The 12,792-nt window shown below is 54.9% G+C and overlaps 1 protein-coding gene across 2 annotated transcripts in view; it reads right to left on the reverse strand.

The window, feature by feature from the left end:
* The window catches only part of LOC111161102 (growth arrest specific 7), a 194,557-nt gene that overhangs the window by 26,652 nt on the left and 155,113 nt on the right, over positions 1-12,792 (reverse strand). For both annotated transcript variants that reach the window (XM_022524586.1, XM_022524587.1), the window contains exon 5: positions 5,187-5,240. In XM_022524586.1, coding sequence (XP_022380294.1) covers positions 5,187-5,240 — 54 coding nt within the window. The remainder of the gene's footprint in view (positions 1-5,186; positions 5,241-12,792) is intronic.

Consider the following 12,792-nt stretch of genomic DNA (forward strand, 5'->3'; position numbering starts at 1 on the left):
GGGTTCTGGACAGAGGCCACAAACTCCAATGCGAGGCAGCCATGCAAATGGGCGAGGGGCTGCCTGTGTAGAAGCCGCAGTTTGGGTGGGGGTGACCGGCCTCCGCTCTGGGAAGGGGCAGGGGCTGCGAGATCCTTCTAACGAGCAGATTCCTCTTGGCTCCTGCAAACTGTTGGCAAGCTGGCAGGAGGATCCCGGTGGGTCGCCAGTCGGGTGACACGACCCAAGAGGGGCTGCAAATCGGGATGATTGCGTGAAGCGTCTCCAGGTTTAAAGGTTGGCACGTAATTCAAAGTTAATGGGAATAACGGCGAGGACGTCAACAACAGCAGCATGTCAGGCAAAGAAACTTCTCTGCAAGCTAAGTCAGGCCCACAGGCCCCCAGCCTTGACCTCGGGGTTCAGGGGCTCACGGGATGCTGAGTACATGTCGCATGGGCATCGTCCCACATCCTGCCCCGGCTGCCAGGGGCCGGGGTCTCTCTTGTGGTCCCAGCCAAGGACAGGAGTGCCCTCCTCTGGGTTACACACACCTGGTGGAAAAAGGGCCGAGATGCCCCGTCCGGAGGGAAGCGTGGCGCGGCAGGAAAGACCAGGGGCAGGAAGGACCCAGAGAACCCTGGAGATGGGGAGCATGGAATTTCCCCAAGGTCAAGGAGGGAGGCCCCAGGGTGGGGAATTTCCTCCTGGTGCCTTCCAGTGGGGGAGGGCCAGCCTCTCCATGATGCCCAGCATCAGGCAACCATCTCCCCAAACCCTCTTTTCAGGCTGACACCCTCAAGGGGTGCCCAGAAGGGAGTCTCCCACTAAGGCTTTGACAATCATGGAAACAAGGGCCAGATTCCAAAGGTTCGCATATTCCTTATTTCACTGGCTGGTTATTCTCTTTCTACAAATACCTGCGATCACAGGACACCCTTGTGTTGCTTAATAATGAGGTCTGTGCAAATTTCAACGAAATCCAATAACAGATCAACAGAGACATTAGATAGGGTGTTAAGCATCATGGAACTAGGGGGACAGAGGTACTTAGAAGTGGACACAAATGTCTTTTAGAGCACCCTCTTGGGAGCTAGAGGTGAGGGGGATGGGGAGGGTGAGGTCTCATCCCTGTCATTGCTTTTACCACTTTGTGGGGACACCGGTCCTTGGACGGACCGGCCAGGGGCCCCAGGGTGCCTGTCCCCGCCTCTCCCAGCTCTGGTTTGGGGATGTCTGCTCCTGGCTGGCCCACAGGGATTAATCACCCCAATGCTCCTCTGAGCCCTACACCCCTGCCGGCCCTCTGGGGGGAGGCAGTCGTAACCACTGGGAATCCCTGGAGAGCCCGTCCTCAAGGACCCCACCAGGAGCCTTGCACGCATTCCCGTGTCATCGGTCATCGTCCCGGCCGTCAGTCACGTTGCTACCCGTCCACTGACTGCGTGCAAACGTTTCTCACGTGCCCCTCGAGATGCTAGATCTTTCCAGCACTTAGCACACATACATTTGTAATTACGTTTCTCACGACCGTTTAATCAGCCAGACCGTCTGTTCCACAAGGGGAGGGAGACCCTTTCCCTGCTGCTTCCCTCATCCCTGGGAAACGGAGGCCCCTGGGGCGGCTCAGTAAGCATTTCTGGTGCAGGCCAGAGGCGGACAGAACAGTCTCTGTACTCGGCGACTTTACAGCCTCGCGAGGAAGCAAACAAGTACGTAAGAGATTGCACGGCTCTGGGATAAATCTACCACTGGTGATAAGCCTCCCTCGATATGCAGGACCACTGCCCACAACGGAGGGGCTCCCACCCAAAAGAAGAACATGTAGAGAAGCCTTTCCCCATGGAAACTTCCCAGGCGTGGAGTCCCATGCCTCCTGGGGAGCCACTTTCCAGGTTAACACCACCTCCAGGACAAAGCCTGCCCTCCTCCCAAGGCCTTCTGGGCACAGCGAGAGCCTGGATGGCATCCTCCTCCTCATAAACATGGAGGACATGCTCAGGAACTGCCTTCTACTCCAAGAAGAGCTGAAACTGTGCCAGCCGTTGCCCCAACTGCTGTCCCCGCCAGGCAGATGCCATTATTAGCTCCGTGCTACAGAGGAGCAAACAAAGGCACAGAGAGGTTAAGTAACTTCTCCAAGATCACACAGCCTGTGTGTCGCGGCAGAGCCCATGTCTGAAGTCAGGCAATGCAGCTGTTTTTAGCTCTCGTCATGCTACCTTCCACACACCCCACCCACGGCAGGGGCTCGGGTAGGAAGGGGTGCTTGACAGGGAGCAGGAGAGGGGTATGGAGAGGGAGAGGAGCAGTTCTGGGGGGGTGACCCCCACCCTCGCTCCTCTGAGGCTACCGTCATCCACCAGTAGCATCTTCACGCTGACACCGTTTTCTCCAACCCGCGGATAAATAGCGGAACCCCTTCCCTGCCCCATGGTCCCTTGCCCACCTACCTGGTAGCTAGCTCTGTGTTTGCTTCTGGAGGGAGGCTGATGTGCGAGGGTGTGCAAGATTGGAACTCAGAGCCAGGGTCTGTGCAAGCAGAAAAGACCCCAAGGGCTCACCTCCAGCCCACCAGCCCCCCCCCCACCGCCCACCAGGGATCCAGGGCATCCGATGGGCCACACGAGGAAGCGGGGGCCGAGGATGACGGGAGTCCCCCAGACTCCTCTTTCCAGGAGAGGAATATGGTTACTACGGCTTTGTAGTCATCTCCTCTAGAATCCTCTAGATTTCTGGCACACCGTGTCTGTGCCGAGGCCTGGGAGAAGCCATGACTGCCTGTCAGTCCTAATCAAACAGCCCACTCAGAGCCTGGCCCGGCCCAAAGCTCGCTCCAGGCCAGCCATGGGAGGGGAAGCTGGAATGTCAGAATCGAGCTCAATCCGGACTCTATCGGGACGCAGCCCGGGATCCTCTGCTGCCCAGTGAGCAACTCAGTGAATGCCTGCAAATGTCCGCTCCATGGGGTCGGACAACGTGGGAGACTGCTTTCTCCCCCCTCCATACCCCATCCCCACCTGCCCGGAGAGGTTAGCCGGTGCCCCAGGAGCCGGACATCCCTCCTTCCCCCTACCCTGTCCAGTGGCCCTGCAGGGTCCTCTCCCTGGGAAACTATGAGCTCTGGAGGACCGGAGCCCTGAGGGAGGGCTGGGAACGGGGCAGCAGGGAGGAAGGGCGATATGGACAGGAAGGAGCAGCAGCACACAGGCCTTCGCTCATCTCGGCCCGGACACATCATCTCTGCTCCTTGCCCGCTCTGTGCCCTCTGGGCAGTCCCTCCTGTCCTCAGTTTCTCCAGCAGAAATTCCCCGAGGCTTAAGTGTTTATTTAAAACCATGGTGGGCGGGGGGAGGTGTTGGTGACAGTGCAAACGTCCATCCAGGCTGGGCTCCAGATCAACTAAGTGTCGGTCTAGGAATCCATCAAGGAATTTGCATTTTAAACAAGTGTCCCAGAGGCTTCGGCTGCCTACTCCACTTTGCTGGCTCGCTCTGAGAAGCTCTGATTTAGGTCAGCGGGAAGGAGGAGGGAAGACGCAAGGCAGGGGACAGACAATGAACCGGAGGAGACCCTGACCAAGAGCCAAGTTCTAGCCCAAAGCCAGGGCACAGCAGGTGACTCAGGCCTCACCCCGGGGCCACCAGGACCATCCCCACCAGCAAAGTGCTTTCCATTCTGCATTTGTCCTTTTTACTTTTCTTCTGCGATTCTCATATACCAGCCCCTCCCTCCTTCTCCCTCTTTCCGCACCGTTCCGGGGAACTTTATAGGGAGGTTCCTGCTTTGCCTGGGGCATTCTGTGGCACTAGGAAGACAGTCTGTCCCTGGGTCTGGCTCACGTCCTACCCCAGGCCCCACTATCCTCCACAGACAACCTCCACAGGCCAGGAGAGCACAAGTCTCTGAATCCCGATGCATCCCAGCTGGGCGAGGCATGGCTGCCTGCCTCAGTTCTGCCATCTATAAACAGGGTCAAGAAGATGAGTGTGCACTGAGCACTTACTACGTGCCAGGCTCTGTTTTAAGTGTTTTCCGTATACAGACTCATTTAGTCTTTACCCTATCCCCAGAGCACAGACACCCCCCATCTCCCCATTGTACAGATGTGGACACTGAGGCACAGTAGGGCAGAGAAACTCACCCCAGGCTGCTGTGCAGATAGTAGGTGCTTTAATAGACACCCCCGGCCCCAGAGCCTTCATTCACAGTCACCACACGAGGTTGGTCCCATACCTCCACCTCACACAGGGAGTGGAGAGCTCAGTGAGCACCTCAGAACACTACCGGTGCATACTCAGTGCACACTAAAAGGGCAACAGTTATTGTTGCTGCTGTCACTGTGTATCCAAGCCTCTCTTTTCTCCCAGAGCAAGATTTTCGGCCTGCACGAGCCAGGGAAGTGGACCCACTCTCGGTCTCATCTCCGAGGGGATGGTCAGAACGGCTCCTGCCTCTGCTGGGGCCTAGGGGAGCAGGACCCCCATTCCCGACTCCCCTGCACTCACGACCAAGCAGCCCACCCAGGACCACACTTCTCATGTCCCCAAGTTATTGCAGCCTGAGCACCCACACAAGGTGTTTGCCCCGTTTCCCCAACATGAGGCTGGTGTGTGTGTGTTGGGGGGGGGGTGTCCTCCTCAGCTCGCCTGTGGGGGCTTGGCGAGCTTCTGGAGGAGCGAGGCAGGCTGGCCACCCCAGGCAGGAGCTGCCTGCTCCTGTCCTCCCGTCCGGAACTCTATTCTTAGGGTGCTTTCTCTTGTTTTTAACTTCGACATCTTCCGCAAGTCACCCTGTGCTGAAGCAACCTCACCGTGGCTGTAATTTACATGTCACATCACTCCGCAGAGCAAGGCCCACCCCCTCCAACCCGCCTGGGCATGTGTACCACCACCCCACCCCACCCCCCACCGCCCGCCCTGCAAAAATGGCTTCTGCATCATTCCCACCCGCCTGTACTCGGTTAATCCGGGAGAGAAAAAAGTGAAAGGTGAAATTAACAGGAGACATGGGGCAGGGGGTGGGGGTAGACTGGGGGTTAGGGGGGAGGCAGGGAGAATTTCGGCAATATCCAGGCTTTGGAACTTCCCAGATACCAGGCTGGGATTGCACTCAGCGGTCCACATTGCCATGGCAACCACCCAGCACGGCAGAAAAGCCCCAGCTCACCCCAACCTGTGCCCCCCCCCCCCCCAGAAGTCGCTTACCGTGATGGTGTTTTCCTTGCTCTGCTTTTTGCCTGGTGAGGAGGATCCCAGGTTCTGGGGAGAGAGGCAAGAGACATCATCGAAGCTGTTCTCCATACTGGACATTTTGGGTTTCTATTCGGGGCTCCCCGAGAGCTCCGTGCTGGGGAAGTTCAGGGACGCGTGTGCTCCCATTAACCCTTAAGTCACCATATTCTGGAAGAGGGCAGGCGGGAGTGTGCCTGACCCCACAATGCTCCTGGGGGGGGAAGGGGGTTGGCCGGGCTTGCAGGTGAATGAGTGCAAGGAAGCCTCCAGCACAGGCTCCAAGGGAGCAGCTCCAAACCAGGTCTCCCTCCTCTTCTCCCAGCCCCTGATTTGGGGAGCGAACACATCAGCTGCCCTCTGCTGGTGAACCGTTCCGCATGCTGCCTCAATGTGCAGACGCTGCCCCTGGGGGGAGCAGAGAGTTAAAGCAGGCCACCAGCCCCTGGCTCCAAGGACTCAGAACAGGACTTCTTACTCTGAATGCCCCCGCGGTCCGACATATCCAACCCTCAACCGTGCAATCTGCACGGGGCCCCTGGCCAGCTCCCTGAGGTGCTGCTCTCCCGACCCTGAGAGGCAGGAGAGATTTCTCAGCACAGGTGCCTTCCTGCTTTTTCATTCATTCAGCCTTTGGATTGCCTTTTTATGTCTTTCCACTTCCAGAAAATAAGCCACTGTCCCAAATACCTCTGAGCCCACGCGTCCCGAGCAGTTTGCCCCAGTCCCAGGATGGTTCTGGGACAGAACATTAAGGATTACCAGCTGAAGACACCACCCTGGTCACAGGAGACTGTGACCCTAAAGGGGAGGATGGTCCATTCTGGGTCTTCGTTGCCCTGTTAGTAGCAGTTTCATTAGTAATTCAAGAGGGTCTCTGAGCTGGGCATGCGTTGGCCATTCTATCCTGAGCCACTCGATGAGTGGGGAAGTGGGCTCATCAAGGCATTGTCAGGGCCATTAAAGGCATGTATTGGGACCCACAGCCTTCTTTCTCTGGCAGAACCTTAGGATGTGAATGGCAGAGAGGTTTCTCAGCCAGCCTTGGGGAACCAGTGGTCCCCCATCCCATCCCATCCCATCCCATCCCATCCCATCCCATCCCATCCAAGGCCAGCACAGCCCTTGACCACCAGCAGGATGAACATCTGGGCATAGGGGTCAGCCCTGCCTCAGGAACCCCTCTGCTCAGCACACAAAATGGGGAGCCTGACAGAGCCCTGCTCACGGTCTGCTCATCCCCTTACTCCTGGCCAGACCCACCTGGGCTGGTAAGGAAAGTCTGTTCACGGAACCCGATACCCTAAGAGCATTGCAGACAAGAGTCCCCTGCCAAGTCACATGACTTCTCTCACTTTCGCTGGTTGCTCTCAGTGGTCCACAGGCTTTGGAGGGCGTAAGAATGAGCAGGAATTGGCCCTAAATTGGGTCGCAGCCGCACCTCCCAGAGCTGACCCAGCAGCTCTCCGGGGAGCCAGCACCTCTGAAGCAGAGCCTGGTGGCCTCTGCTGGGGACACGCTGATCTGTGTTCTGTCATGCATCAAGGCTCCCCTACCTCTAGCAGCCGCTCCAGCAGCCCCAGCAGGCTCTGGGGCGACCTCAGGCTTGTGACCAACCACAGCTTCTGCAAACATTTTCAAACCATCGGCACATCCAGTTCACCTACCCTGGACCCTCCTGGGCTATCAGTGGTACCCCAGAGCATTTGCCCAAACTGGGCCACCGGGGAGGAGGACGGAGGCCACGAGGTAGGAGCTCAGGTGCTGCTATCCTGCGACAGAGGCAGGGATCTCCTGTAGGCTCATTCGTGCCAGGGAGGGGGCTGTGGGAGGGGAGCCTCGGGTGTGGTCAGCAGAGGAAATTAGAGCCCCAGGCTGAATATCGCTTCCCTCTATATTCTTCCAGCTCCCCACATGGAGGCAGGGGACAGCCTCTTCTTTTCCAAGCGTGTCTGCAGGGGTGGAGAAAGATCTCCATCACCCACAAACCCAGATTTGGGGACCACTGTGTCTGAGGCTCTATGGAAGGAAGCCGGACACAGAGGTGGCCATCCTCCCCGTAACTCGGGCCAAGACAGGAGTGCAAATAATGGCATTGTCGGGGGGCATTCAGTGTGTGGGTGTGACCACCTTCCCCCTCTCTGCCCTCCTGGTGGGGCGGTCTCAGCCAGGGCTAACCAGCGGATGACCCCAGGCTCTTCTAGGCACCCTGGGCTCTGAGCTTGCTGCTGATAGCCTGTGACTTTCTTCCAGCATCATCCACATAAATATATGTCATATATATACCATACACATACATGTCCACATCTCTCTCTCTCTCTCTCTCTCTCACACACACACACACACACACACACACACACACACATATCCCGGTAGCACTTCCCGAAAGGGCCCCAAAGGAATGACTCCTCCATCACTGGGAGACCACCTACTAGCTGGAAGTTGGTTTCTAAATATTATTCCATACTAAGAGGAACCGGGCTCCTTGGGAGAAATGGCTCGCTCCAGATGTTCCAGATCTGGAACATCTTATTATTCTGGGAGGTTAGAAACCATGTAAAGAACGATATGATCTACGCAAAAGGACCCTGGCGCCAGCAGAGAGAAGTTCCAACAAGCCAAATTGGGGACAATTTGAGCCTGATTATGAATAATGACTACAAATGAGTAACTTCAAAAGGCAGGGGGGGCAGTATTTCTTTATGGAAGAATGCCCATAAAAATGGATAAAGCATCCCCAAATCACCATTTTTTTTAAAAGATTTTATTTATTTATTTGACAGAGAGAGATCACAAGTAGGCAGAGACGCAGGCAGAGAGAGAGAGAGAAGGAAGCAGGCTCCCTGCTGAGCAGAGAGCCGGATGCGGGGCTTGATCCCAGGACCCTGAGACCATGACCTGAGCCGAAGGCAGAGGCTTAACCCACTGAGCCACCCAGGTGCCCCCCAAAATCACCATTTGCAAACCCCAAAGTCAAAAATGGATTCAGGCCATGGTCACCAAGGATGCTCAAAGGACTGAATGAAAAGCCTGTGAAGGAACAGGATATGCCCATGGTCTCACCCTGTCCCCCCTCAAGCCCCCCGCCCAGACTGCCGGCTAATTAGAAAGGGAAAACGTACCCTTACAAAGGGATCATCGCATTAAAAGGGAGCTCAAACTCCCGGTTAACATCGAGGGTAGGATGCTAACCTGGGAGGCCCCAGGTGGTAGACGTTCTTGTCAGAGCTGTTAGCCCCGAGTCTAGGCAGAAGAAAACAATTACACTAAGCACGTGGGTCATTCTAAACTGACCCAGACTCTTCCCAAATAGAGTCACCATGCGGTAAGATGGAAGACCAAATGTGTGGCGAATACAGTCTAGATTAAAAGAAGCTAAAAGTCAGAAATGAGAGGAGACGGTAAATCCCCAGACAGAATACTACTGGGCCACAGAAAAGGAACACCGTTGCTAACACACCTGCAACATTCACAGCCCTTGAAACACTGTTGTAAGTGCAAGAAGCCAGACCCAAAAGACCACATGGGGTTCAAGTCCATGTATATGCAGAGGCAAATCCACGGAGGTAGAAAGTACATGCTTTTGGGGATTCTTCCTGGAGTGATGAAAACGCTCTAAAATTAATTGTGATGATGGCTGTGTAACTCTATGACCTCTACACTGTGCATCTATAAATGGGCAAATTGTAGGCTGTGTGAACTTCACCTCAGTATCTCAATAAAGGCGGAAACAAAAGAGAGCCAGCCAACAATGTATCAACGTACATGCGAACCTGGAATGGACCCTGCACTGGGGAGAAAAGCAGCTATAAAAGACATGTTGCGGACAAGCGGGGAGTTTGGATATGAATTATAGATATTAAATGATAATACCAAATTAATGTCTTCTTATGTGGGCTAATGACACTAAGGTCATGCCTTCCCCTACCTAGGTACACTCTGAAATGTTCCCAATTAAAACAATATGTCAGGGGGCGCCTGGGTGGCTCAGCTGGTTAAGCGCTGGCCTTCAGCTCAGGTCCTGATCCTGGGGTCCCGGGTTCGAGACCTGTGTTGGGTTCTCTGCTCAGCAGGGAGCCTGCTTCTCCCTCTCTCTCTGCTACTCCCCCCGCTTGTCCTCTCTGTCAAATAAATAAATACAAAGTAAAGTAAAATAAAATAAAACAGTATGTCAGGACTTTGCTTTCAAATAATCCTGGGGGGGGGGGCAGGGGGAGGGAATGGGGATATAAATGAAACATGATTGGATCAATAATCATCGCAGTGAAATGACTAGTCCCCAGGACTTCCTTATACCATGCCTTCTACTTTTCTGAATGTTCACTAATGTGCATAATAAAAGTTCTTTTGTTGTTGTTGTTGGGTTTTTTGTTTGTTTGTTTGTTTTTAATGGCTGTTGCCTATGGTTCTAGAAAGTTGTACTCCTTTCCTTCTTAAAAGTCCCTCCCCAGCCTGGTCTCCTCCTCTGGCCTGGGCCACTGTGGTGTTACTGTGAGGTGAGGACCCACGGGGGATGGTGACCTACAAAACAGAACTGGGGGAACTAGAGCGCACTGTTCACAACTGACCCACAAGCCCAGGCTGGGCGGGTCTTCTGACCCTAACTCCCGGTGCCGTGAATAGCCTGGGTCCCACCTCCTCGGCAGGCAGGATCCAGAATGAAACCTCTCAATGACTTCCTGGCACCACTGGAATAAACCCAAACTCCTCACAATAGGCCTGTGCAGACTCCTCCAGGCCCCCCACTTCCACCCTCCCTGCACCTGCTGATTCCGTAAATCACAGCCCCGTCAACCTCTGCAGGTTTGTTGAAACCGCTTCTCTCCTTCCCCTCCTCTAGGCATCCACATGGGCTGTTCCCTCCACCTGGAAGGCTATTCCCCACCCCCACCCTGGGCTAAGCTAACCCCTCCCTCATCTGGCCAGTCTTAGCTGACCATGTTGTCTTCTATAGCTCATCACTGATGTTTCCAGCACCCCCATGACCACCCGAGCAGGTGCCCGGAGCACACACTTCCTCTAGCATTTACCACGGCCAACATGAAACCTCCGGTCTTCTCTGGCACCAGCTATAAGCCTCAACCAAAGCAGGGGCTCTGTCTGTCTGTGACTCAGTGCCTGGGCCACGAAAGAGATGCTCAAAGGAAAATATGTCACTGGACTGAGGGGGGGTTCCCGTTAGGTGGCTGAGTTTCAACATCTTATCTCCACCTCAAGCCCCCTTCTCCATTCGGACCCTTAAGTTTCCAAGCCCTCGGTCTCACCTGTTTCTCCTCTCCCATAGAGGAAAGCAGGACAATGGAAAGGGTTTCACAATAGGGCATGGGCTTGTCCCTCGCCTGCTCCACATGCACAGGGATCAGAGGGATCCCACCACGGGGCAGGCGGGCAGGGACAGGCCAGAACGTGCTTCTGCAAAGGCCAGCGAAACTCAGCCTCTGATGTCCCAGCCCCCCAGTCCGGTGGGCCCAATTTATCCCGTGTCTGGGAAGCCCACCCCAGGGTTGCGGGCCAGAAACCTCCACTGGGTGGCGCCAGATCCCCACCACTTGTGCCCAGCCATCTGGTCTCCCAGGACTGGAGGAGAAGAGGGCAGTCCAGCCCTAGACGGGAGGCAGTGGGGACACGTTCCCCCCCACATTGTCATTTCCCTGATAAGCTTGCTTGAGGGGTACCGGCTCACCGAAAAGAGAACACATAAGGCTTGGAGCATACCCTGGGCAAGTGTTTTGACCTGCCCCCAACCCTGTATCTCAAACGACCCTGTGCTCGTTTTCTCATTCATTCATCCTTCCGGTATTACTATGCTTTCATCGTTGTCCATTATAACCGGCAGCCTGGGACCGTGTGAGTCAACGCTACGCATGCTCCAGGGCGCTGTATAGATCAGGGATCATCTGTTGACAGCACTCTGTGTAAGCCCTAAAACTTCTCATCCTGTTTCTATGATTGGCCCCAAGCACCTTTGTGGAGAGCCTTGCACGGCCTAAAAAAAATGATACGCTACCTTCCAGTTCTGGGAACTGGTGAGCGACCGTATTTGCTCTCTCCGTGCTGCGTTACTTATTCCTGTTACTCCAACAATACCTCAACTCTCCCCATTATGGTCCAGAAAGAATGCACTCCCCCTGCTCCTTAAAGCAGCCTCTCCCTTCCCCCTCTTGGGTCTCCACAGCGGGATGGTCCCACATCCCCAAACACGGGTAGCCTGCTTCTCCTAATGCGCCGGGCACCTGCCTCCTACTCAAGTAAAATGTGTTCATTTCAGGAAATGTGAAAGATCCTGCAACGTATAAAGAGAAAGTTCTTCAGACCAAGGTCTCTCGACCTCAACACCACTGTGTTTTTGAACTGGTTAATTCTTTATGGCCGGTGGGGCTGGGAGGTGGGGGGCTGTCCTGTGCCCTGTGGGATGACTGGCCATATTCCAGAACCTTCCTCACTATGCCCCTGTCCCCAGCGGTGACGACCGAAACGTCTCCAGACAAATGTCCCCACAGAGCGTCACACTTAGCCGCAGAGAGGACCAACATCACCATTCTCATTTCTTTTTCTCTGCATCCTTCGTCTTCACGAACATGTGGGTTTCCTCCTCCCAAGTGAGCCTGGCTGTGTAACGGAGCGGGCGTGTTACATTTCCTGCTCGGCATCAGGTTCTCAGTCTTTTCTTCAATTCGTGAACTTTTCTTCAAAAATGGGCTTTCTCGTCCGCATGAGAGAGTGGGCTGGCTGTGTGGTGCCAGACGTCACTATAGCCCTCCCCCCGCCACTGGACACTTTTGTTGGGTCCCCTGCCACAGGGCCGTAAATAATGCTTGAGGAACACTGGCCACACAAATCAGAATCCCTGAATGTCTTCTAAGAACAGATGCTGCATGGGGATATTCCCGGGTCCAAGTAGCTTCTGAGAAGTTTCAGTCAATATATGTTTAAAAAAATTAAAAAGTTCGGGAACAACTGCACAGTATTTTGGGGCTGGGCGGGGGGAGCATTGGTTTTTTTGGGGGGTGTATGTCATAATACAGCAGAACTTAGGCTGATGGCTTCAGAAAGCAGTCCGCAGCCAGGTGGTAAATCAGCTTCTTTCCAAATAGACTGACAGAGGCTGTGCTGGAAAGGCTGGGGCGGGGGGGGCGGGGGGGGCTCAGCAGAAAACACACAGTGCCAGGGCTGCGTGTGATGCGTGCCCTGAGCAGGCGCATGAAGGGGACACAACCACATACACTGTGTACTATTGACCAGACCCAGACCCTCCTTGCTCAGGCACAGTCCCCTCACCATCACCAGCATCACCAGCACCATCAGCATCGCCAGCACCACCAGCATCATCAAGCACCATCAGCATGAACAGCATCACCAGCATCAGCATCGCCAGCACCACCAGCATCAGCATTGCCAGCATCATCAGCATCGCCAGCATCACCAGCATCATCAAGCACCATCAGCATGAACAGCATCACCAGCATCAGCATCACCAGCATCACCAGCATCACCAGCATCAGCATCACCAGCATCACCAGCATCAGCATCACCAGCATCAGCATCACCAGCATCACCAGCATCACCAGCATCAGCATCACCA

This window comes from Enhydra lutris, unplaced genomic scaffold (genome assembly GCF_002288905.1).
Source record: "Enhydra lutris kenyoni isolate GAN:26980312 unplaced genomic scaffold, ASM228890v2 scaffoldscaffold82, whole genome shotgun sequence".
Lineage (NCBI taxonomy): Eukaryota > Metazoa > Chordata > Mammalia > Carnivora > Mustelidae > Enhydra > Enhydra lutris.